Source organism: Myxine glutinosa, chromosome 4 (genome assembly GCF_964187855.1).
Source record: "Myxine glutinosa chromosome 4, kmMyxGlut1.1, whole genome shotgun sequence".
Classification (NCBI taxonomy): domain Eukaryota; kingdom Metazoa; phylum Chordata; class Myxini; order Myxiniformes; family Myxinidae; genus Myxine; species Myxine glutinosa.
Window position 1 is genome coordinate 120,645,829 of NC_136264.1, and position 24,975 is coordinate 120,670,803.

Here is a 24,975-nt window from a genome sequence, read left to right on the forward strand (position 1 = left end):
ATCAGTCCTTATCCATCCTTGCTCCTCATAAGGTTTTGGCTTTTCGATGATAGGTTGATCGGCTCTTTTGTACAATGCTACGCGGTGGTTCACACGCTGGATGTGCGGCTTCAGGGCAGACTGGCATGGAGGAAGGCGAGCCAGATCAACCTTGGACTTGGATGTGAGGGTCTTGTCCTCTCCCACCATTTTTCGTAGCAGCTTGGCACGGACAATGTCCACTGATGACTCGCGACTCTGGCCGTACATCACACAGGTGAATTTTTCTAACTGCCTCTCCACCTCAGGGTTGGCATCCCAGTTGTCACCCAGTTCACCGAATGCCCTGTGAAACCTGGGATTCTTCTCCAGCTTTTTCAAGGGCCCGACTTTTCCCTTCCCTTTGAAGGCACTGGTGCAGTCTTCTCCGCTGAACACATAGTACCCCAGGAGAGTGGCACAGTAGTCCTCTCCCAGGGATTCTGCCAGCTCAGAGACGTTGACAAGTTGGCGATGCTTCCCTGACCCTGTATCCAGGTACACCGTCAGCTTGATGTTGTGGGCATGGTGGAGCAGGATCAGGAGGATGTCTGTGTCCGGTGTTCTGACTACAGCGTTCTTGTATCCGATGGTAGCAGCATGATGGAGGTACAGAACCACCCTGGTATCAGTCTCTTCCTGGTTGCTGTAGATCGTGGGGAGTTCACGTACCTCGACCTGAAACACAAAAAGGCTGTTATGTTTGAGCTGTGCACAAGCCAGAAAGAAATGACATCACATTTGTCATGATCAACCTTCGTGAAGTGGATATGCTCCTTGATTGGGTCATTCTGTAGGCGTTTCAGTAGTTTCTCTGACCGATAATTTGAGTTCTCATATCCATTCAGTTTCAGTTCCTCGACATAGAGCAAGCGCAAGGAAGAAAGCTGTAGAACTTTATTCTGCTGGATGACCTGGGTTTGAATGTGTTCCAGTACTGAGTTGAATGCCTTTTCATGGGCGGCTGACATGCAAGCCTGCTCCTTTGGTGCTTCGGCTCTGTGAATCGCACGCTCATAGTTGTAGAATGCTGTGCGGAAAGCTTTAAAACATGACGGATGGTGTTTGGCCTCACATGCAAAGAGGTCTTTGTTTTTCACCTTTCGATGGAGTCGATAGAGACCCATTTTCTCAGCCCGTGTTTCGATTTGCTCCCATGCATTTTCTTTGTTTTTAAAGGATGGGAAGGTTGTAGGCCTCTCAGTATTGCGATGAGCATCTTTGGTCTCAACTTTCTCACAAAATATACACTCTGGCGGGAAGATGGGTTCAGCAGAACCTCCTGGTTTACGAGGAGAGTGATGCCATGATGAGGTTGATGGCCCTGGTTCTGTATCATCTCCCAGACGATGAAAGTGGCGGACAAAGTGCTTATAACACTTGCTGTGATATCCTACTCTTTCTAGGTCATCAGGAAGAGTTGCCGGGATCTGATCACATACTGATTGCATACGACATGGGGAGTCATGCGGTTGGTTGAGACGTCTATCCCGGATCTTTTGAAGCAGTTGCAGTTTTTCTGAAGCAGATCCTTTAATTTTACGGAGGGGCGTGAAATCCCCATGATCAGACATGGATGGTACATGAAGGATGCATGTAGGAGGAGAGCTTTGGGCTGCAGGTTCTACACTCCGTTTTCTTTTGGGCATGCTTGCTGTCGATGTCTACCATCACTGTTAAATGACAAATAAGAAATCACGAATGATGTTAAAAGTGCCTGTGAAAGGAGGCTCTGAGTTTTCAGTGAGGTAACAGAGGTTCTGAGTCATGTTCTACACTAGGGTACTTTTTAGCTGACTAAACCATGTTTAGTGGCATCAAAAGTGCTAATAGCTAAAACATCTAAATTCTTCCACACTAACGTTAGCTATCTAGGCCAATGAAACATTGTGCTAAGTTACTGTAGCTAGCTCAGCTGTCGTGCCTCTTTCTGGTTCAATTCATATACAGAAGTCAACAGATATGTCTCATGTTTGGCATTAACAAAAGTTTAAGTTACACCGACATTAGGAACATACTGTACATAGATGAGGCTAGCTTTAACGTTAGCTAACATGGTGCTAGCTGGCTCAGCTGTTATTCTGCCTGTTTATGATTTCATGCAGAAACTGAAGTCAAGAGTGTGAGTAACATTATAGTTAGCATCTTACCTGGCTAGATTGGAGGATGAATACCAAGAACAACACACAGATGGAATGGAAGACTGAACTTTCAACTGAGGTATTCAATAACATCAACGTTACCAATTGATACGAGCGCGCGACATTACCAATTGATACGAGCGCGCGAGCGCGCATGTTACATGGATGGAAATGTAAAATGGCAGCTATAGCAGCACTAATTTGGATCTCTAGTCTGTCATTTCTGCACTGTGATTGGATAACATAAAAAAATATGTTTGGGAGTTAACAGCAGGAGTTGGTAGATTTTACGTGGGCTGGGTGAGAAACCTTTAAATAAGCAAGTGAAAATCTCTCGCAATACAAAGTCAATGGTGGGAAGAAAAGTTGAGTGGTACCAATGTTACTGCCAATGTCCCGCCCCTATGCAAGACTCAGGAGCATCTTGTTGACATTTAACCTTGAAAATACCTGGGTTTAGACCCCTTATGTACCATGTTAAGTTATCTGCAGTATTAACGTATCCTTATCATTTGTAAAACTGATTATTTTGTAATTACAGCATTAATATGCATACTAGTATACCATAGACACATGTAATCATGTTATGAATAGTTCTATCATGATCTATGCCCTTCAAAACATGGGTCTAGACACCTTCATTTTTCAATTATCTGCAATATTGGCTGAGATATGTCAAAAATCGTTTTTTTGATAATGGCAGCAGTAATTTGCATAAAAATGGTATGTGGGACATTTTTTCAGCTTGGGGCCATAGCTAGTCATTTTCTACACATTTTTTCCAATCTAGAAACACTGATTAGAAGTATATCTCCAGGGGGTGCAGGGGGACCTAATCTTCCTACTAGACTATATTGTGGCATCTTAAACTTACACAAGGTTATACAAGCAGGCAGGATACCTGTAAAACACCAGCATTATAATTTGTTGTATAATCATTTTACAATGGGAAGTAGAACAGCACTCTGTAAAGCGCATTTCTATGCCAGGCTGAACAGTTCATGTTTTGTATCCCACTGATAGGCCAGATCTGCATCGGACATGAACCAAAATCTAATCGGCTTGTTCTTGATAACTACCAACCTCATCCACCAAGTTTTGTTATAATCCCTTCATATATTTTTGAAATATCGTGCGACATATCCCATCTCTCAATTGTGAAGAATCACTTTGTGAATTAAAAAAATTATAGGATCCAGATATGCACTAAAATCTCATTAGTTCATCCTTGTCATACACGCAACCTGTCCACCAAGTTTCGTCTGAATGTGTCCTCAACATTTTGAGATATCCTGCTCACAGACAGACAGACAGACTGGCAAACAGGCAGAGGTGAAAACATAACCTCTGTCCACCTTTGGTGATGGAGGTAATAAAACTGGGAATGGAATAATGGATGGAATGGACTCATGGATGGAATGAACTCATGGATGGAATGGACGAATGAAATGGACAAATAAATCATTATTTCTTTTGTTGTGACGAAAGGTTATCAACTGAAGTGTCAGCCTCTCACTTCCCATAGCAGCAAGCATACTTTGATCAACGTTCTGTCGATTGCATCCAATGTTATACTTGTCCGCCGATCCAAAATGACACTCATCTTCACCATGAAGAGTAGTTTTTCATTCTTGTCTGAGAATAGAAACTCAAAAGCTAGTCTGCATCTACGAAGTTAGCATGTCATCCCAAAAGTAGTTACAATAAATGCCATTTTATCTAAATTGTATACTATAATACCTGTGCATTGCCAAGAGTTTGTATGTACTCTTGATGGAAGGGAAGAAACTGGAGACAGAGATAAACATGGAGTTCTCTTCAGTGCTTGTACTATATGCAAATAAACACGGATGGAATATACTTACACCTTTCTTTGGTGAATACAAAATTGGATGTCCAAATTTAAAACCTGGTACACTCTGGCTGATGTTCTATGAATCTGTCTGTGCGAATACATCATGTAATTTTGTTCATTTTTATAGGAGTCTGCGATGCCACAAAAACGCTATTTGTTTGCCATTTTTGTTGTCCAAACATCCCAGAATAAAGTCCAGCGAATTTCCACATTAATTCACATATCCACGTCCATCTAATATATAAAGAAGAAAGTTTGTTTGGTGGTTTGTTAGTTTGTTCCTTTATGCATTTGAACCCTGCAGGAACCAGTGCAACTAAACTGTGCATGCCCTCTTTCATCCAGACTGTCAAGGGCTATGCCTGGATAAAAAAAATTGTATCCCAGATGAAGTCAGATAATTGACCTTGAGGCCTCGACCGGATCTTGTGCTTGTACACTGCCTGGATTTTTTTTCCCGGGAGCGATCAAGTAATATGTATTGTGAAGATCGTATGTTGAGGTTATAGTGATTTGTTGTCAACAACACAAATGTAATTATCATAGTGTTTACACGTGCACCTGTTGTTAAAAAGATTGCTTTACACAGGTTTATTATAACAACTCCGTGTTCAGGCCTCGAGTGAGTAAGTTGCTTATACACTGCCTGGGCTTTTACCGAGAGTGATCGAGTAATATGTTCTGTGATTGTCATGCAGGAAATATTGAAATACATATTTCATTGAATTTCCATGGGCAATGCCGGGTACTTCAGTGAGTATATAATATTGCTCACACTTTCCATATTTGTGGTTCAGTCACCAATACCATCAGTTGAAAGCTGTGGAAAATTTTACCATGAGCTGAACACATTACCGCTAACTCAGCAAGTTTACACGAACGTTGTTGGCTCAAAAAATTGAAGCTTAGAAAAACAATGATCTGTTGCTTAAAACCACTGTCTCTAATAAGAAATTATCTTTCCCAAAACAGTCATACCCCGTTTTACGCCATTTCGACCTACGTCAAATCCGACTGTACGCCACTCTTCTAGAGTAAATTTCAGTTCAGCGAACGTCATTATGTGCGACTTTACATCACTCCTACGGGCATGAAAAAAATTAAACAATTTAAACAATTGGATGTTTTAACGTTTTAACGATCGTTGATCGTTGTTTTAACGTTGATGTTTTAACGATCGAAACAATTTAAAATACAGTAAAAAGCACATTAAAAAAAAAATGTACGTACAGTATACGTACGCGTAGCTGCTGGTTCTCATTCAAAACAAAGGCGACGCCATATGCATTTTGTCCTGTGCTGCAGTCGCGTGCTTGCTTTGCCTTTCGCTGGTATTTTTATGATTATTCCTTTACTGTGCAAAACAACCAACGTAACGTGGCAACGGCAAAACATGACGATGCCGGCTCGGACGTACAGTATACGTTTGTATATATATATAGGCAGGACCCAGTACCTCCAATGACGGGGGCTCATAGTGCGAGAGGACTGGGGGGTGATAGTGGGAGATAGTGTCCGATGTAGAGGGATGGTAGCTCTACCATCCCTCACGTTTGGGCAAAGGAGCAGTAGATTTATGGGGTTTGGCAGTGTGAACTAGCTGAGGGCGGGCTAGGATATTGTTAGGGATTTAGAAGGATGACAATTGGAGACCGAGATTTAAGTAGAGACATTGATACAGGTAGAGGGGACGTAGTCAGATTAGAAGGATGTTAATGACGAGGGAAGTGCTTAGTATAAGGGAAGACAGGGAAAGCACAAGTATTAGAGGGAAGTAGTTAGTTAGATGATGCTGTGTGTGTGTAATTGTGGGTGCCTCTTGGGCTTGGTGAAATGAGGCATTGGTCGAGAATGGTTGTGTGTGTGAGAATCTGGTTATCGTTGAACTTGGTAAAATGAGGCAATGGTCTGGGATGACCGGAGAAAGTGTATGAGTGGTGTATTGAGGACATGTGTAATGGTGTTGAGTGATTGACTTGCATGGGGTGCAAGTGGATAAATGGAGAGAATACTTGGTGTGTGGGAATAAATGGTGTGTGGAGTGAGTGGTGTGGAATGAGTGGTGTGGAGTGCATGGTGCGAAGGAGTGGATGGGGGAGGATGGACCCCTTCACGAATACCCGGGGAGGGTAGTTTAAAGTTAGGTAGAGGGAGTAGGTAAATTGTTTGGAAATTGACATCTGTGGTGCAGGGAGTAGCAAGAAGTGCTTGGTTGGGTGCATAAGTATGTGGAATGGCCAGACCGATAGAAAACAATGGAGGGACTCCCGATGGGGAGCGGCAAAGATTCAGGGCGAAGCCGCAGCCTCCTCCAGTTATTTACTCTCGTTTTACGAATTACGGTGTTTGTCTTCATTTTAAGGCATTTTGAAGACATTACGCCCAGTTTACGTCAAAAACCGAGTTACGTCACGGCTTATGGAACCAATTAATGACGTAGGCCGGGGTATTACTGTATATGGATTATCTGTTCCTTGTAACTGCTACATATAGTACATGCCTTCACCACCAAGTAGTAATATCAGATACTTGTCACATATGTCAATACGAATTATCCACATCCACATCATTTCTCATGAAGTACTTAATTGAGGAGTTGCATTTTAAATATTTGTCCTTTGGGCATACACATTAAACATGATGTAGTCCAGGGGCCAATACAGATTTTGGTACCACCCAAGGTCAGCAAACAATTTTGGTATTTTTGTCTTTCTACATGTCTCTAGTTTATATTTTGGTATGATAACCCTGCCTATCTAGTAGCTTAATGATAGTTATCACTCTGTGAACAAACCCACCCCCATGTAATCTGGAAGTTGAATTTTAGGGGAGAGGGGTAGCATTTTTGCTTATAACTTCAATTCTACTGAACATACTTTAACAAATCATAATTCATTGTGAAGCTACATCATATATCTACACAACTGTATTATATTTTCATCTTTAGTTATCAGGTGACTTCCTCAGAGGTCAAAAGGTCATGTTTCAATTGCCAAATCGAAAATTAAGAGTGTTTTTATTTTCAACTGATCTGATTACTATTTCGTGATATGTAGATGCTGAAATTATTTCATTATGTATAGATAATAATAATAATAATAATGTATAGATAAGACATTGTAGATGATTTAAAATAACATATCATTCACAAAAGTTCAACAATTAACCCTATGTTAACCCTTTTTATGCACGCATTATTTCTTCGATTTCCGAAAATTTTTGTCATTGTCTGTACAAATGTGAAACCTGCTTTAAATAGAGCATTATGATACTAAAATAATATTGTGATGAGTAAATGCTAAATGAAATATGTCTTATGCCTTGCTTTCCTTGCAGAGGTGTGTGTACAGTCACGTGAAAAAGTAAGTACACCCCATGTAAATTTTGACTTTTTCAACATATTTCAACATACAGCTATTTGATCTTCATTTCAACAATATTGATAGATAAAGGTGATATAATATAACAAATATCATGAAACATTTACATTTTGTAGTCCATTGTATAATTTAAATAAACACAAATGCAAATTTCGCATGTGGAAAAAGTAAGTACACCCGTACATTCATCACTACTTCAAATACCTAAAATTAGAATCAGGTGCACCAGCTCAGGTGCAAATGATTAGAACATCGTTAGAGAGGATCTTGGAGGAACCTGTCTTATTTAAACCTCAGACATTTAGTTTGGTTTGCTCTTTGTTGTTGAAGTGTGCGGCGTCACCATGCCTAGATCAAAAGAGCTCTCTGAGGCCTTCAGAAAGAAGGTTATAGATGCCTACGAGTCTGGGAAGGGATTTAAAAAGATCTCCAAACAATTTGAAATCAATCATTCGACTGTCCGGAAGATCATCTACAAGTGGAGAAGATTCCAAAGAACTGCGAACTTGTTCAGGCCAGGCCGCCCCAGCAAGTTCAGCCCGAGAGCAGACCGCAAGATGCTGAAAGAAGTCTCGAAGAGCCCCAGACTGTCATCATGGGACCTACATGTAGTTCTTCCCACTGTTGATGTCAAAGTGCACGAGTCTACCATTAGAAAGAGGCTGCACAAATTTGATCGACATGGGAGGTGTGCCAGGAGGAAACCTTTGCTGTCCAGAAAGAACATCAGGGCAAGACTAAAGTTTACCAATGAACACATTGGCAAAGACCAGCACTTCTGGAACAATGTGCTCTGGACAGACGAGTCAAAGGTAGAGCTATTTGGCCACAGTACCAGAAGACATGTTTGGCAAAAACCAAAGACAGCATTTGACCACAAGAACCTGATACCAACTGTAAAGCATGGTGATGCAAATATTATGGTTTGGGGCAGCTTTGCTGCATGAGTTCCTGCGCAGCTCACCATCATAGAATCCACAACGAATTCTTCATTGTACCAGAGGGTGCTTGAGGGTAATGTGAGGCCATCTGTCGGAAAGTTGAAGCTCAACCGAAGGTGGACCTTGCAACATGACAATGACCCTAAACATACCAGTAAATCCACCAAGGAATGGCTGAAAAGAAAGAAATGGAGGGTTCTGGAATGGCCAAGTCAAAGCCCGGATCTAAATACCATCGAGATGTGGGGGGATTTGAAATGAGCTGTGCATGCAAAAAACCCCTCAAACATCGCACAGCTGAAAGAATTCTGCATGGAGGAGTGGGCAAAAAATTCTCCCAGTCAATGTCAGAGACTGGTAGACAGTTATAAGAAACGCCTACTTGAGGTTGTTTCTGCCAAAGGGGGCAATACCACCTATTAGAACCAAGGGTGTACTTACTTTTTCCACATGCGAAATTTGCATTTATGTTTATTTAAATTATACAATGGACTACAAAGTGTAAATGTTTCATGATATTTGTTATATTATATCACCTTTATCTGTCAATATTGTTGAAATGAAGATCAAATAGCTGTATGTTGAAATAAGTTGAAAAAGTCAAAACTTTACATGGGGTGTACTTATTTTTTCACTTGACTGTATATATGCAGTAGATTGGTGAAGAACTAAGATATCTACAATGGATCTACCAACTTGTGACCAGGATCCTACACTGCAGAAACGTGCAAAAATGAGCTGCATCATTCATTGCACTGACGATGATTCGGAGTTAGCAACGCTGCAAGGTATTGAATCCTGGAAAACCCTGCTTAAAGCGGCAGAAATAAGAAAACACACTCCACTCTTGGAGATAGGCAGGGGCCTAGAAGAAATTGAAGTACCACAGATTCAGTATCATCGCAAATGTCGCAGTGTATTCACTATGAAAAAGCTTCTTGAAGCCATCACAAACCGTTGTATCCAGAACCAAGGTGCTGATGTTAAGGCTAAAGATACTGGTACAAGAAAATCATCTAGAGATGCACCAAGTGCTTCAAGAGTATACGAAAGGCTATGTATCTTCTGTAACAGCTCAAGCAAATACCTGCCAGGAACACGTACACGAGAACGCCTCACACAGTGTTTGGAGTTAAGAGCTGATGCCCAAGTTTGTGAAGCAGCTACTAGGAAATTTGATGAAAAAGTTCTTGCAGCAGTGAGTCGAGACCTTGTTGCAGCAGAGGGACAATAACACAACTCTTGCTATAGATTGTACACAAAAGAAGAGACTACAGCCACATTTAGTATGAGTGAAGACCTTGAAGAACAAGAGTATGAGAAAGCGGTGGAACAAGCATATGAGCAGCTCATCATGTACATCAGGAATGACCTTTCGCCACATCCTGATGTTTTTCCATTGACGGACCTCACATCAAAGCTTGAAGAATCCCTGAAATCTCTTGGCATTGCACAAATTAAGCCATCGACCAAAAAACACATCCGCCAAAAGTTGGAGAGTACTTTCACTGGATCACTCCACTTTGTCTCTGATGAGAAGGGTAAGGTTCTTGTCTATCCAGACAGTATATGAATTGGAGCTCTTGTCAAACAAGCCCACAAGTTAAAACAGAATCGCCAGACAGAGCAAGAGCTGTCACAGAAGAGGATGTCATCACAAAAGCAGCCATGGTGTTAAGAAACAGCATCAAGAAGCAAGATGCACCCCAAACATGTCCACCTGACACAGAAAAATGCATTATTCCTGAACCAGTTACTACATTCCTGGAGACACTGCTGACTGGCGAGAATAATTGTGATAATCCTTCACCAAGAGTCCAACGCCTGGTAACTTCATTTGGCAGTGATCTGGTATTTGCTGTCACAAATGGCAGGACAAAGCCGCCTAAAGCCGCCCATGTTCAAACAACTGAAGACTAACAAGACCTGTCAAGACACATTCAGAGAGTTGGGAAGGTCCTGGGAGGTCTCTGATGAACTATTTGGAAAGCTTCAGGAAGTATCATGTCGGATGTATTTCCCTTCCACAAACACAACTCAAGTCAACAAGCTTCGCTACCAGCTGTTTTGTGCAAGGCGTGGAGAAGTTGACTCCAATCAGCTTCCCCCTTGTGAAGATTGTCTCTTCATGCATGCCTTATGAGCAAACTATCAGGCTGCAATCTGGCAGAGGTGTTTGGAGTGCAATCCTAGTGTACCCTATCTAATGACTCATGGATGGAAGATTCATGATGTGGATCTGGCCAGTGAGTGGATGCGAGGTACACCTGCACCAGAGGCTGTGTTGGACCTGCTATCCTGCTCATGTGTACGATCATGTAAATTACTAATCTGCACATGCCTTGGAAATGGTCTGAAATGCACAGACATGTGTAAACTGCAAACCTGCAGCAACCAAGCAAATGGACTAGAACAAATACAGCTGAATGATAGTGATGTGGACGATTTTTTGTTTTTTTTTTGTTTACTGAATCGAGGCTCGTGAAAGAGCTAACATTTATTTCACAAACAAATCAACCAGACAAACAAAATATATAAAAAGAGGGAGCGGAAGACAAGATGGGGAGAGAAGGGGAAGCACACAAACACAACATTTGAGAGCAGGGAGATGTGTGGGAGGGAGAGGGCTTGGGGGGAGGAGGCGTGGGAAGGGGGGGGGGGGGGGTGGGGGCGGGGGAGAAGTATAAAACACAAGGACACCAAGGACTTCCAGGACAGAAGTTGGTATTTCAAAAAAGTGGATTTGGGGTGAAATTAGCGGGGGTAGAAAAGATCAAGGTTTTGGATGGGGGAAGATAAGAGATGGTGGTGAACAGCTGTTTTAAAGACCTGGAGGGTGGAGTGGGATTGAAGAGAGTGAGGGAGTTTGTTCCAGAGGCGGGAGAAAAGAGGAATGAAGGAGTGAAGGTGAGCAGAGAGTCTTGATTTTGGCAGTTTAACCATAAGAGGGTTGCAGGCAGATCTTGTGCGACCTGTAGGAATATTTAGGGGACAGAGCCTAGAGAGAGCTGGGGGGGGGGGGGGGGGGGCAAGGCCAGAGATGAGTTGGTAGAAGACGGAAAGACCACCAACCTGCCTGCGGTGAGTGAGTGAAAGGCCCTCAGAGTTCGCTTCATCGCGGGAGATTCCAATGATTCTGAACGCTTTGGTTTCAACAGCGTGAAGACGAGCTAGGTGTGAGGCAGGAGCACCAGCCCAGAGGGGAGAGCAGTATTCCATTGAGCTGCGGATGAAAGCCTTGTATGTGGTGAGGAGTCAGGTGTGCCAAGGAAGGACTTCGCACGACGGAGGATGCCCAGTCGGCGACTGGCTTTGGAGGCCAGATTTGAAATGTGGTTTTCCCAGGAAAGATCATGGCAGATAGTGAGACCCAAAAGCTTGAGTGACAGAACTTCTTGGAGAGGATTATTCAGAAAGTGGATGGGAGGGTTGTCCATTCGGTCTTTTCGGAGAGACATCGTAAGAGTGTGAGATTTGTCAGGATTGAAAGACATGTTCCACTTGTTTGCCCAGTCTCTGATTTTATCCAGGTCTGCAGAGAGTGAGGAGGCTGCAGACTGCCGATCTGAGGGATGAGGAATGGAGCGACAGAGAGTAGAGTCATCAGCAAAGAGATAGAGAGGATTTTCAAGAGAGTCAGAGAGATCATTGATGAAGACCAGAAAAAGCACAGGGCCCAGAACACTGCCTTGGGGAACTCCAGCCTGAACAGGAAGAGGAGATGAGAGAAACCCATTCAGGGTCACACGTTGACTACGACTAGAGAGGAAGTCCGCCAGCCATGCGTAGAGATTTCCATGGATACCAAAGGAGGAGAGTTTGGTGAGCAGAGCGGGGTGCCAGACCGTATCGAAGGCACGTGATATGTCAAGGGAGACAGCTCTAATTTCCTGTTTGGCATTGAGGACCTCTATACATTGTTGAGAAAGCAGAAGCAGCACGTCCAGAGTGGAGTGATTGTGACACAGACTAAGTTTGTCCCAATGACATTAAAGAAACTGTTTGTAGTCTAAACGCACTTCAAATAACAACATTATAATGTATGAGCATTACCTAGATGGTGTTCACAACAAGTACAATGGCTTATTAGACAATTTGAATATTTTTGTACATTATTGAAACATTACAATTTGTTTACAAAGTACAATTTGTACATTACAAAGTACAATTTGTACATTATTATTATATATATTATTATTGAAACGGAGATAATAAAACTTATTTATTTCTTTTCTGATGATTGTTTTATCTGCTTATGTTCTTATAAATGTGTAACTTTATACCTATGCTTGTGGGTATGTGAATGATAAAACACATTGGAGACATATTCATTGGTTTTCCAAAAATATTGTCTAGAAGTCATAATATATGATATATACAGTCATTTTATATGGGGGTGGGTTTCTTTACAGGCAATGACTAAATTTTTCGGAAATCGAAGAAACAATGCTTGCATAAAAAGGGTTAATATAAAGTTAATTGTTGAAGTTTTGTGAATGCTAGGTTATTAAAATCATCCACAATGTCCTATATATACATTGTGAAATAATTTCAGCATCTACATATCCTGAAATAGTAATCAGATCAGTTGAAAACAAAAACACGCTAAATTTTCGATTTTGCAAATGAAACATGACCTTTTGACCTCCGAGGAAGTCACCTGATAATTAAAGGTGTAAATTGGATTAGAGTTGTGTAGATATATGATGTAGCTTCACAATGAATCATAATTTGTCAAAATATGTTCAGTAGACTGAAGTTATAAGCAAAAATGCTGCCCCTCTCCCCAAAAATTCAACTTCCAGATTATATGGAGGTGGGTTTGTTTAAAGAATGATAACTATCATTAAGCTACTAGATAGGCAGGCTTATCATACCAAAATATAAACTAGAGACATGTAGGAAGACAAAAATACCAAAATTGTTTGCTGACCTTGGGTGGTACCAATTTGTTAAAATATCAGTATTTGCCCCTGGACTAATGGACTTTAAAGCAAGACACAAACTGTACATTCACAGTGCCAAGACCCTCCTTATTTATTTTGAGTGCACAAAGATTTTTGTATGCAGGAGTTATGCAGGGCAAGATGCCATGTTTGATGAAAGGTTTGGGCAAGATGCCAACATTGTGTATTTGTTCAGCATATTGGACATCTTTAGCCCGTTCCCTGTGCAGTGGTAGACGGGGTTTTGCGTGTGTGTGTGTGTGTGTGTGTGTGTGTGTGTGTGTGTGTGTGTGTGTGTGTGTGTGTGTGTCTCGAGGGAATTATCTTTTAACCATTTGACCGTTTGTGAACTTATCAATTTTTCAACAAAGCTTTATTATGAGAATATGGAGAACACTAATTAAGATTTGGGTAAAATGTCAAGGAGCAAAGTCACAGTAAGTAGAAATAGCCCTTTACAGCCCATACGTCAGCATGAGACGGCCGGACTTTCTAATCACTTCTGCGTTCATGTATTTACCATTCAAACTTCAGGGTGTGGCCAGTCCCTAACTCTTTTTATCATTTCAGCGTTTGTCATCAAATTTTCAACAAACCTTTATTATAAAAATATGGAGAACACTAAATGAATAAAATTTACATTTCTTTAGCTGTTGTTTTTGTCAAGTTTAGTTAGAGTACAAAGCAGACACGGTTGAGCTTTGCATTTTGGGATGCTTTCTAGTTACCCCTGCCTGCCCGTCTTTGTTTGTTTGTCTGTTTGTGAACAGGATATCTCAAAGGTTATGGATGGATTCAGATGAAACTTGGTGGGCAGGTTGGGTGTCAGACAAGGACAAATCAATTTAATTTTAGGGAAGATCCTAATTAGTCTACTTGCCAAGCCTATTGAGCCCTCTTGTGAACCCGGAAATGTTGAGTACCCCAACGTTTTAAGTTAGAAATGTAGAGTATGGGTCCCCAGCACTTAGAAACTGCCGGATGCTAACTTGCATATGTTGGGCAATTAGCAAAATTAGCATTAATAGCATTAACCCTATCAAACATAGGCCTGGGACACTGAAATTTCTGTTTCGCTCTATTGCTCCGTTTGAATGCTTCGTGTGAGCAAACTATTTGAAGGATCTGTATGAAATTTGGACATAATACACTGAGACAGATATGCTTTCCGTGAGTGTTCTTATAAAAATTTCCTGCGATCAAAATTTCATGTGAAAAAAGGGATGTAAAAGCCGTGGATTTTTGCCACTGCTTGACTCGCCCCCTGCCCACCCTGATACAGTGCTCAGTACCATTGCCTACTTAGACACATCACTGAGGCAGCTTGGCATGAGCCACAGTCATATCACGTTTGACATGCAGCTGTACGTGATCGCTTGCCTGATCAAGTGGAGTGATCTGCAGCGATGGTCATCAGTGGTTCTCAGACCTGGGAGGATGCACACTCTCATGTCATTCATCGGCTCAATCGGACAACTGATTAATTCAACAGGTGTGGAGGAGCTAGTCGGTGCATCATTTGGAGGCCTGAAATCCATCTTCAACGGGAAGGCCTGGCCCAAGGCTATGCGAGCCTTCCGTATGGTTGTGTCTGCTCTTCTTCATGACTTCTTAGAGGAGGGAGAGAAGACTCACGAGCAGATAACGGCATTCCTGGAGAAAGCCAGAGAGCACCCCACAGGCCGGCTATGGGTGGATTGTTTCATCACCCCTACCCTAATAGCTCACAGGTTCTGGCGAGCAGAAAGAGAGGGTGATTGGATGCTGCAACAACACTGCCTTGAAGAGATGCTGCCCTATTTCTTTGCTGCCGGTCATCACCACTACGCAAGATGGATCACATGGCATCTGCGCGACATGCAGTACCTTCCTGCTACTGCCAAGGATGACCTTTACGCTGGAAGCCATGTGTGCCGCCACTCTGATGGTGCAGCTGCAGTGAGTGGAGACATGTTTGGGGAGCAGACATGCATCAAGCAAGGGAAGGGAGTAGGAGGCATGAAGGGCATCTCCACCAACCCTGAGCAGGTCGCCGTGTGGATCCAATCTTTCGGCATCTGCTCCTATCTCTCCAAGTCATTGGATGAGATTTACGACGATGCTGAAGCACCGGATAAGACAATGAAGCCCAACAGACACAAAGAAGAGGGTAAAGGACGGCGGGAATTGGACGCGGAGGACCGGGCTAAAATCCTGAGAGTGCTACAGGAAAACTCCCATCCACAAACCATTGGGACCACGACCCTCCACCATATCATCAATGGCCAGGTGGCAGATGAAAATGTGAATGTGCAAGATGCATTGAAGATCGGACAGGACATGAGCACACTGTTCTCTTCATCTTCATCACTTCCTGAGAGATTTCATGCGCCCATCTCAAATAAGGTGGTGACAATGACATTCACCAAAAAAAGAGTGAAGGTCAATGCGAAGATCATATGTGACCTTGAGGCATTGTTTGCTCGGCTGCTGGTGGTGGGGAGCAAGAGAAGAATGGAGCTCTCTGCCCTCTTTGACTACGAGCTCGGCCCGGTCCCTGCATCCATCATCGATGAGTATGGATGCCTCAGGAAGGGTAACAAGTCTGTGATCGTCCAGCGTCTTGGAATCCTTGCCCCCAATCCCCACCCACCACATGTTGTACTCGTTGATGCATCGCAGCTCATCTACCACGTGGTGTGGCCATCGTCAGGCACTGTGGCTGACCTCGCAGCCAGCATGGGGCGCCGGCTTAATCGCTACATCACCGAAACATTTGTCATCTTTGACCGGTATGAGCAAGTCTCTGCCAAAGACCACGAGAGGCAGAGAAGAGCTGGGGAGAGCTCAACAGAGTACCGTCTCTCACTGACAACCCCTCTACCTAGCCGCGACAAAGTGATGAAGAACAAGACAAACAAACGGAGACTGGGTGAGCTCCTGTGCACACACAGCATAGGAGATCACATCAAGATGGTCAGCAAAGCAGACAGTATTGTCACTCATGACGAGGCTGACGTCTCCCTCATCTCATACATGTTGGATGCAGCCAGTCGCGGAGCTGAAACTGTCCGCATTCTCAGCGACGACACTGATGTTTTCGTACTCATGGTCTATTGGTGCTGGAAGGTGGGTATCACATGTAACCTGCAGATGGAGAGATGGGATGGCACTATTCTCAACATCAATTCGACAGTAGAGAATCTCGGTGAGCAGTGTCGCTCCATCCTGGCTATGCATGCTCTCTCCGGATGTGACACCACCTCCTATCCCGCGGGGAAAGGGAAGGTGTCCGCACTCAAGGCCATGAGAGTAGTACCTGGTGACCTGCTTCACTTCATCGGAGAGGAGGGAGCTACTGATTTACAGATTACAGAGGCAGTGAGTGGTTTCTTCCTGGCTCTGTACAACGAGAGGGAGTCGGCATCTCTGAACGTCGCCAGATATGACATCTACCGAAAGCGCAAAACCCCCCCCAGCACTGAAAACACTGCCTCCTACAGAGCGCAATGCTCTCCTCCATGGACGGCGTGCCCATCTACAGGTGCTGCTTTGGAAAGCAGCAGACTGCCCTGACCCACCAGCTGTGGACATAACAGAGTTTGGATGGAATAAGAAGGAAGGCGAGAAGGGAGAGGAAGTCATCATGCCCATCCTGGATGCAAGCCCCGTTGCTCCTCCTGCCGTGTTGGAAATGATCAGCTGTAGCTGCAAAGCTGGGTTAAAGCCCTGTTTAACAGCAAAGTGCAGCTGCGTAGCTGCAGGCCTGGCCTGTACCAGCTACTGCTTCTGCAAAGGCTCTGATAGTACATGTTGCAACACACTCACAGCAAGAAGAGCAATATGACAAGAATGTAGAGTCAGGAGAAGAAGATGAAGATGATGAGGATGAGTTTTATGATGAGGATATGCTTTATAACAGTGCAGAGTAGTAGAAGTGCAAGACGCTCTTTCTTGATGGAAGTTTTATGTTGTGTAACTAGTGCACATATTTTTCAGCTCTGATAATTTTGGGTATACTTGTGTTTTAATTTTGAGGATATTATTTACCCATAGTCATATTATTCTAGTTTGGTATGGTACTTGCCTTTGTTACCTCTAATACCTGTGAATAAAAGTGGAGCAAAAAGAGCGAAACAGAAATTTCAGTGTCCCAGGCCTATGTTTGATAGGGTTAATGCTATTAATGCTAATTTTGCTAATTGCCCAACATATGCAAGTTAGCATCCGGCAGTTTCTAAGTGCTGGGGACCCATACTGTACATTTCTAACTTAAAACTTTGGGGTACTCAACATTTCCGGGTTCACATTGCTGGCAAGTAGACTAAATACGGATCTGAACACCATAATTTTGAAGTGATTCTTCACCATTGAGTCATCAGGCCAAAAACGATATATTGCATGATATTTCAAAAAGTTTTGGACAACTTATGCCAAAACTAGGTGGATGAGTTGGTTAGGCGACAAGAACAATCCGATTTGATTTTGGTTCATGTCCGAATATGAATATCAGTGGGATACGAAACGTAAACTGTTTAACCTGGCGGAGGTATGCTCTCAACCGAGTGCCGTTATAGTTTCATTTGTGAATGCTCACTATATTGTCAGCTAGAGATTCCTTAAATGTACACATTGGTGATACTGAAAATATTTCCTGGGACTGAAGAGGTGAGATGGGCTGGTATATTTTCCCATCTTTCCCAACACTGGAATCTTACCCCACCTCACATCTACATTTTATCAATGTTAGTTTAACCTGCAAGCTTTCCTTTTGGTGCTTCCGGATGCTTTTTATTTGTAATTTTGGAAATCATTCCTTATGCAGGTAGCTACATGGTCCTGAATGGCATGTTGTGTATACTTTAGAAATCAGATTAAAACCAGGACCCCCTTGGATAAGATACTATACCTTTATGTTTGAACTTGATTCCATTCAACATCATAGCAATGTTTTGTATTATATTTAAATTGACTGGTCTTCACTTAAAGCTACATTGATTGTGAAGTTGTTAGAGAGTGCACAATAAACAGAAAGTGTGTGTGTGTTTGTTTTTAAAAAGAAACAGAGCTCCAGTACCAAAAAAACTGCCTCTTCTTGATTTGTTGGTTTGGCTTCACTTGATTGAAGCAAGACCTCAGTCATGTGAAGCCACACCAACAAATCAAGAAGAGTTGTTCTTTTCAAAACCAACAGATTTTTGTATACTAATCAACCACAAAAGAAATCTGTGCCATTTGTGGAGAATTTGAGATTGTTTATTAATGATACGTGTTTGTCATTTGTTCGTGAATAAATAGTTTAATATTAGTATTGCCTGCTTTCTCCAGGTGTGCTGGTATTTGCGGTTGGAGCTGCGGATGCTGACCAGAGGCAGCTTCAGCTAATCGGTCAGGCCGGGCCAGGTCACCACTCGGTCTTTTATATTGATGACCCAACCGGCATCATGTCCAATGAAGAAGACCTCGTGGAAGCTCTGTGTTCTGCAGCTGGTCATTCAGATACTGTAACACCGACGGTGTGTGGTATTCTCAAACCAGTCATTAAAATTCACTGCCAACGTTTGTTGGTTTTCATTTGGTTTTACCAATGTTTTTGAAAAAGAATTTCCATAAAATACATTTTACTGTCATGGTACGAAATTGAAGGGGGTAAAGGGGCAAGGGGAGGGGGGGGGGGGGGGGTTGAGAGGGAAGGGAGGAGAATAAGCGTTTCACCATTTGCTTGCTTGAAGATGAGTTCTCTTATACAAAACTCTTCTCCTTCTTGTACTTTGTAGCAATTGGGAACAATTGAGTTGATAGAATCCTACACCTCCTACATTATTTTCAAATGTATTGTGCTTTATCTTTCCCATAACAGTTTTACAAGAAGCACGCTTAAATACCTGTGGTATAAATGGGTCTAGTATGCGTACCAAAAGTTACAAATAAATGTTTCTGATTGTTTCACACAGATAGCTCTTGATCCATTAGATAATTTGCCAGAAATTAGTGGCTTAAGTAAGGAGGTTTGATGAGTAGTAAAATAAACTAATGTCGTTATGTTTCTCCTACAGCCAATCCCGTGTGTACCATGCTTACCAGTGAGTCACATTCTTGAATCTACTCTTATCACATACCTGTAGCTGATTATTAAAACAAACTAATACAACATGAATAGTTTATTGATAAGCTGCATTGAGCACATTGATGAAAATTATGCCAGACAGTAAGTTTGCATTGTTGTTAGACTTTAGACTGACATTATAAATGTACTTGCACCAAGCAAAGATATTTATCAGTAATCCAGTCGAACTTAACTTCTTCTTGGATGTGTGTGATTACAGGGAGATGAAGGACAACCCGTAAGTTGTTTTAAAATGGAATTGTGTGCTCTTATTTGGACAAAACTTGAATTATTTTGTAATACAGCTGAAGGGAAACAACTGGACTTCAGTTGGTGTTGAACAACCAGGAAATAAGAGAAAGTGAGATGGTCCCTGTAAGTAAGAGTTGACCAGTCATTATGTCAGATCAGAACAGTATCCTGGCCTTTCTGGAAGATTCCATTGTATAGTTGGTATTCACAATGTGAAAATCTCTGTTACAAGTAGATGAGATATTCTGCATCGGACCGATTAAAAAAATAAATTATCACATTCAGCACTTTCATGTCACCATAATATCGGTGGTAGCCTAATGCTCTGCCACCTTGGGATGAGTGTGCTTTGAAAAGTGTGTTGGAGTCAATCTTGCATACTTTTCCAATATGTTATGCCATCTGATTACATGTAGTTAGTATGTGTGAAACCACATCCAGGTTCATCTTTAATAACTATTTTGTGATGCAGGGACCTGATGGTGCTCCAGGAATCAGAGGAACTCCCGGATATCCGGTGAGATGGAAAAACTGCTCAATATTATTTTGCTGCACATATGTGACCTTGCCCATAAGTACAGTGCACTTGCCGCATGCCCCATTAAGACTCCCACATAAAATTGACAGATAAAGTGACCAACATTTAACTATCCAGTTCTGCAACTGAGATATATTTACAATGAAAAAGGAAAAGCAGGCGATGCAGATTTTAAATTGCAACATACTTGTCGATATATTTGCATACGTGAGAACTATTACATATCGCATATTATAATAAAATATCCTGACACTCTTTGCAGGGTCGTCGTGGGAAGCCAGGGCTTCCCATTATCACCAATGGCTCGATCATAGAAAAAGGAGATCGAGGAGATAGAGTGAGTTTCAGTTACACTTGCAGTGATGGCTCATTGGTTTGAGTGATTAGATTCAACTTTGACCAAAGGAAATAAATAAAAGTATTTGGTTTTTGTCAATTGTGATGTAATATCTCATTGCATAAGTGAAAACTTTCTGGTTGCATTAACTTACAATCAGGCCTAAGCTGATGAGTTGCAAAGGGTGAAAGGATTGGCGTCTGTATTAATCTAAAATATGTACATTTTTTTTCAATACTAGTTGGTGTGTGTTCTTCATCTTCTCCTATACTTTAGGTTTTTTCTCCGTCCATCTGTCTGTCCCACCTGTGGTTTGTGCACTTTTTCCATACCTTTAAGATATTCAACTGAAACTTGGTGTATGGCTTTATTATGATAAGTTAGAGAACAAGTTTGAGTTTTGGGGTGTTTCTTCAATTTTTAAAATTTGCTAAAAGATAATAAAACACTCATTGGCATCAGTAGGGGACATGTATTGCAAAGCAATTCTTGTTCTGGTTTCATTTTAAAACAGGTATTGAGGATTGTGGAAGAGCTTAGAAATATAGGGCCAGCAAACTGATAAGGTTTAGGTTGGTGAAGGATGTGGACACTTCAGTAATAGCAGAGAGATCTAAGTAGATAATGGTGGCAGGAGGAGAAACAGCAGGAGTATTGAAGTCACTTATAAGTAAGGTAGGCAAGGTATTTATGGGTAGGTATGGGATATAATTATTTTAGACATAACTTATGGGTAGGTATAGAATGTGAATTTTAAGCGGTGTTCAACTTATGTGATGAAAGCAAATGTTGTGTAGCATATTTGTTGGTGCATGTAGGTGTTAATTTTAATATTTTGAAACATTTCAGACTTTTTAAGTAGATTTAGAGTTGGCATAATGAATGCAAAGAAAATAAAACTTTTTGGGGGAAGAAGAGATGCAGTTAATCGAATTTGTCCAAATTTCTCCAGGCAAAAATTGAACTAACATATTTGCTTCTAGGCAGAAAAACGGTTTTTTGAGGCGGTTCTTATTGGTTGCACAATAAACCTGACAAGTGTGAGAAAAGTACATTGAGCAAATTAGTATTTTGTGCAATATCAATTGTAATGTAACTTTCCCTGAGCACAAATATGTGTGTGAAGATATTTGTGGGATGTATGGAATCAGTGCTTAAAGCTGAAAAGGCACATTATGTCATACTCATGTGACTTGCCTGGAGTGGAATCAGCATAAATGTGAAATTCTAAATTATGAAATGTTAGGTGGAATCCCATTTAGTAGTAAGTGAAATAAGAACTAGAACAACACTCTTCGACGTCATGACGTCGACTGATATGCCTCCACCCACATTATTACATCTTTATAGTACATGCACCAAGTTTGATTTAAATCCATTCAGCTGTTCTCAAGTTATCACATTTTTACCTGACATGACCTCTAACCTTTGACCTCTTGACCCTAAAATTTAATAATTTAATGTTTACATCATTCCTGCACCAAGTTGTCATTTAAATCCCTTTAGCTGTTCACAAGTTATCACATTTTTATCTGACATGACCATGATCTGACCTTTGGTCTTTGACCTCATTACCCCAACATCTAATCAATTAATCTTAGCACCATTATACATATCTGTACTAAGTTTGAATTATATACCTTTAGCCGTTCTCAAGTTATAGACCTATTATAGACTTTGACCTTTGACCTCTTTACCCCAAAATCTAATCATTTAATCTTTACATCATTATACATACCTGTACCAAGTTTGAATTAGATCACTTCAGCCATTCTCAAGTTATAGACCTGTTACAGATCTTGACCTTTGACCTCTTGACCCCAAAATCTAATCATTTAATCTTTACATACCTGTACCAAGTTTGAATTAGATCACTTTGGCCGTTCTCAAGTTATAGACCTGTTATGGACTTTGACCTTTAATCTCTTGCCCCCAAAATCTAATCAGTTCATCTTTACACCATTATACATAATTGTGCCAAATTTGGTCAGAATTCCTTCACTGGTTCAGAAGTTATCGCGGTAACAGTATTTTTACCTAACATTACCTCTGACCTTTGGACTTTGACCTCGTGACCCCAAAATATAATCAGTTCATCTTTACCTCATGATACGTATCTGCACCAAGTTTGACTATGATCCCTTCAGCCATTTCTCAAGTTATCACGGGAATGAAAACCTATCACAGATGGGTGGACGGAAGGACGACAACCGGACGGACAACCTGAAAACACTAGTGGGGTCACCCGTGGGAATCCCACGGGCATGGACGTGTGTGACATTTGGACATCTTCATTTGGATGCTGCACATTCAGTTTTACAAAATGGTTTCTGGCAATTTATCAGATCCACAAATGATGTAATCTACACAATGTATTTACTTCTGATAACATGTGAATGAATGTGCGTGCACATGGGAAATACAGTTTGAAATGTGTGACTACATCTCATGTAAAATGTGACTTCAAGAGCTCAAATCCTCTCCCTCCCTGCCCCCATCTCTCCCACATCATGCACACTGCACCGGGGAGTGGATCACCCACAGGGGAATGGGTCACACATGGGGGAGTGGGTCACACACACACACACAGGGGAATGGGTCAGAGACACACGGGGGATTGGGTCACAGACACACACTGGGGAGTGGGTCACAGACACACACGGGGGAGTGGGTCACAGACACACATGGGGGAGTGGGTCACAGACACACACGGGGGAGTGGGTCACAGACACAAACGGGGGAGTGGGTCACAGACACACACGGGGAGTGGGTCACAGACACACGGGGGAGTGGGTCACAGAAACACACGGGGGAGTGGGTCACAGACACACATGGGGGAGTGAGTCACAGACACACACGGGGGAGTGAGTCACAGGCACACACGGGGGAGTAGGTTACAGACACACATTGGGGAGGGGTTCACAGACACACATGGGGGAGTTGGTCACAGATACACATGGTGGAGTGGGTCACAGACACACACGGGGGAGTGGGTCACAGACACACACGGGGGAGTGGGTCGCAGACACACATGGGGGAGTGGGTCACAGACACACACGGGGGAGTGAGTCACAGACACACATGGGGGAGTGGGTCACAGACACACATGGCGGAGTGGGTCACAGATGCACACGGAAGAGTGGGTCACACACACACACGGGGGAGTGGGTCACACACACACACAGAGGAGTGGGTCACACACGCACATGGAGGAGTGGGTCACACACACACATGGGGGAGTGGGTCACACACACATGGGGGAGTGGGTCACACACACACACAAACGGGGGAGTGGGTCACAGACACACACTGGGGAGTGGGTCACAGACACACACGGGGGAGTGGGTCACAGACACACACGGGGGAGTGGGTCACAGACACACACGGGGGAGTGGGTCACAGACACACACGGGGGAGTGGGTCACAGACACACACGGGGGAGTGGGTCACAGACACACACGGGGGAGAGTGAGTCACACACACGGGGGAGAGTGGGTCACACACACGGGGGAGAGTGGGTCACACACACTGTGGAGAGTGGGTCACACACACTGGGGAGAGTGGGTCACACACACTGGGGAGAGTGGGTCACACACACTGGGGAGAGTGGGTCACACACACTGGGGAGAGTGGGTCACACACACTGGGGAGAGTGGGTCACACACACTGGGGAGAGTGGGTCACACACACTGGGGAGAGTGGGTCACACACACTGGGGAGAGTGGGTCACACACACTGGGGAGAGTGGGTCACACACACTGGGGAGAGTGGGTCACACACACTGGGGAGAGTGGGTCACACACACTGGGGAGAGTGGGTCACACACACTGGGGAGAGTGGGTCACACACACTGGGGAGAGTGGGTCACACACACTGGGGAGAGTGGGTCACACACACGGGGGAGAGTGGGTCACACACATGGGGGAGAGTGGGTCACACACAGCGGAGAGTTCACGGGAATTTTAAATATATTCAGCTGAGAATGTTTCATATATCTCGACATTTTCCCGTCTGTGGCGATACGTGAACGAAGCTCCGCCCCTCTCCCCACATTGTTGACTTTTTATTGTGACTACATATAAATTAAACATTTCATTGTTACGACTGTCATCAAATGGAAAAGTCCGCCACAAATTTGTAATATATCTCGGCATTTTCCCATCAGTGTTATTTTAGGCGGTGTATGATGTATCATGCCGCAAATTTCTAAAATGTCTCAGCAATTCTGTGCGTGAATTTTCTCAATTTTTATTGCTGAAACCGAGTCTAAAACCATCGATAAAAATGAAATCAAATGGTGAATTAGAGTCGAGATAAAGCCGTGAGACAGTCTCAATGGACTTTATGTTACAGGCCTTCGAAAATGCATTTTGTTCTGTAAATGGTAACTTTAATAGAATTTCCTTCCCGTTTTTTTGCAACTGGGTGTAAAACCATGTTAGCGACTGTCCAAAATGTAATGGGATATCGAATTAGAGTTGA

At 42.7% G+C, this 24,975-nt stretch overlaps 1 protein-coding gene across 1 annotated transcript in view; it reads left to right on the plus strand.

Moving 5' to 3' along the window:
* Positions 1 to 24,975, plus strand: part of LOC137425150 (uncharacterized) — a 510,298-nt gene that overhangs the window by 106,030 nt on the left and 379,293 nt on the right. The window contains exons 20-24 of the mRNA XM_078776351.1: positions 18,589 to 18,776; positions 19,317 to 19,343; positions 19,587 to 19,604; positions 20,091 to 20,135; positions 20,419 to 20,493. Coding sequence (XP_078632477.1) covers positions 18,589 to 18,776; positions 19,317 to 19,343; positions 19,587 to 19,604; positions 20,091 to 20,135; positions 20,419 to 20,493 — 353 coding nt within the window. The remainder of the gene's footprint in view (positions 1 to 18,588; positions 18,777 to 19,316; positions 19,344 to 19,586; positions 19,605 to 20,090; positions 20,136 to 20,418; positions 20,494 to 24,975) is intronic.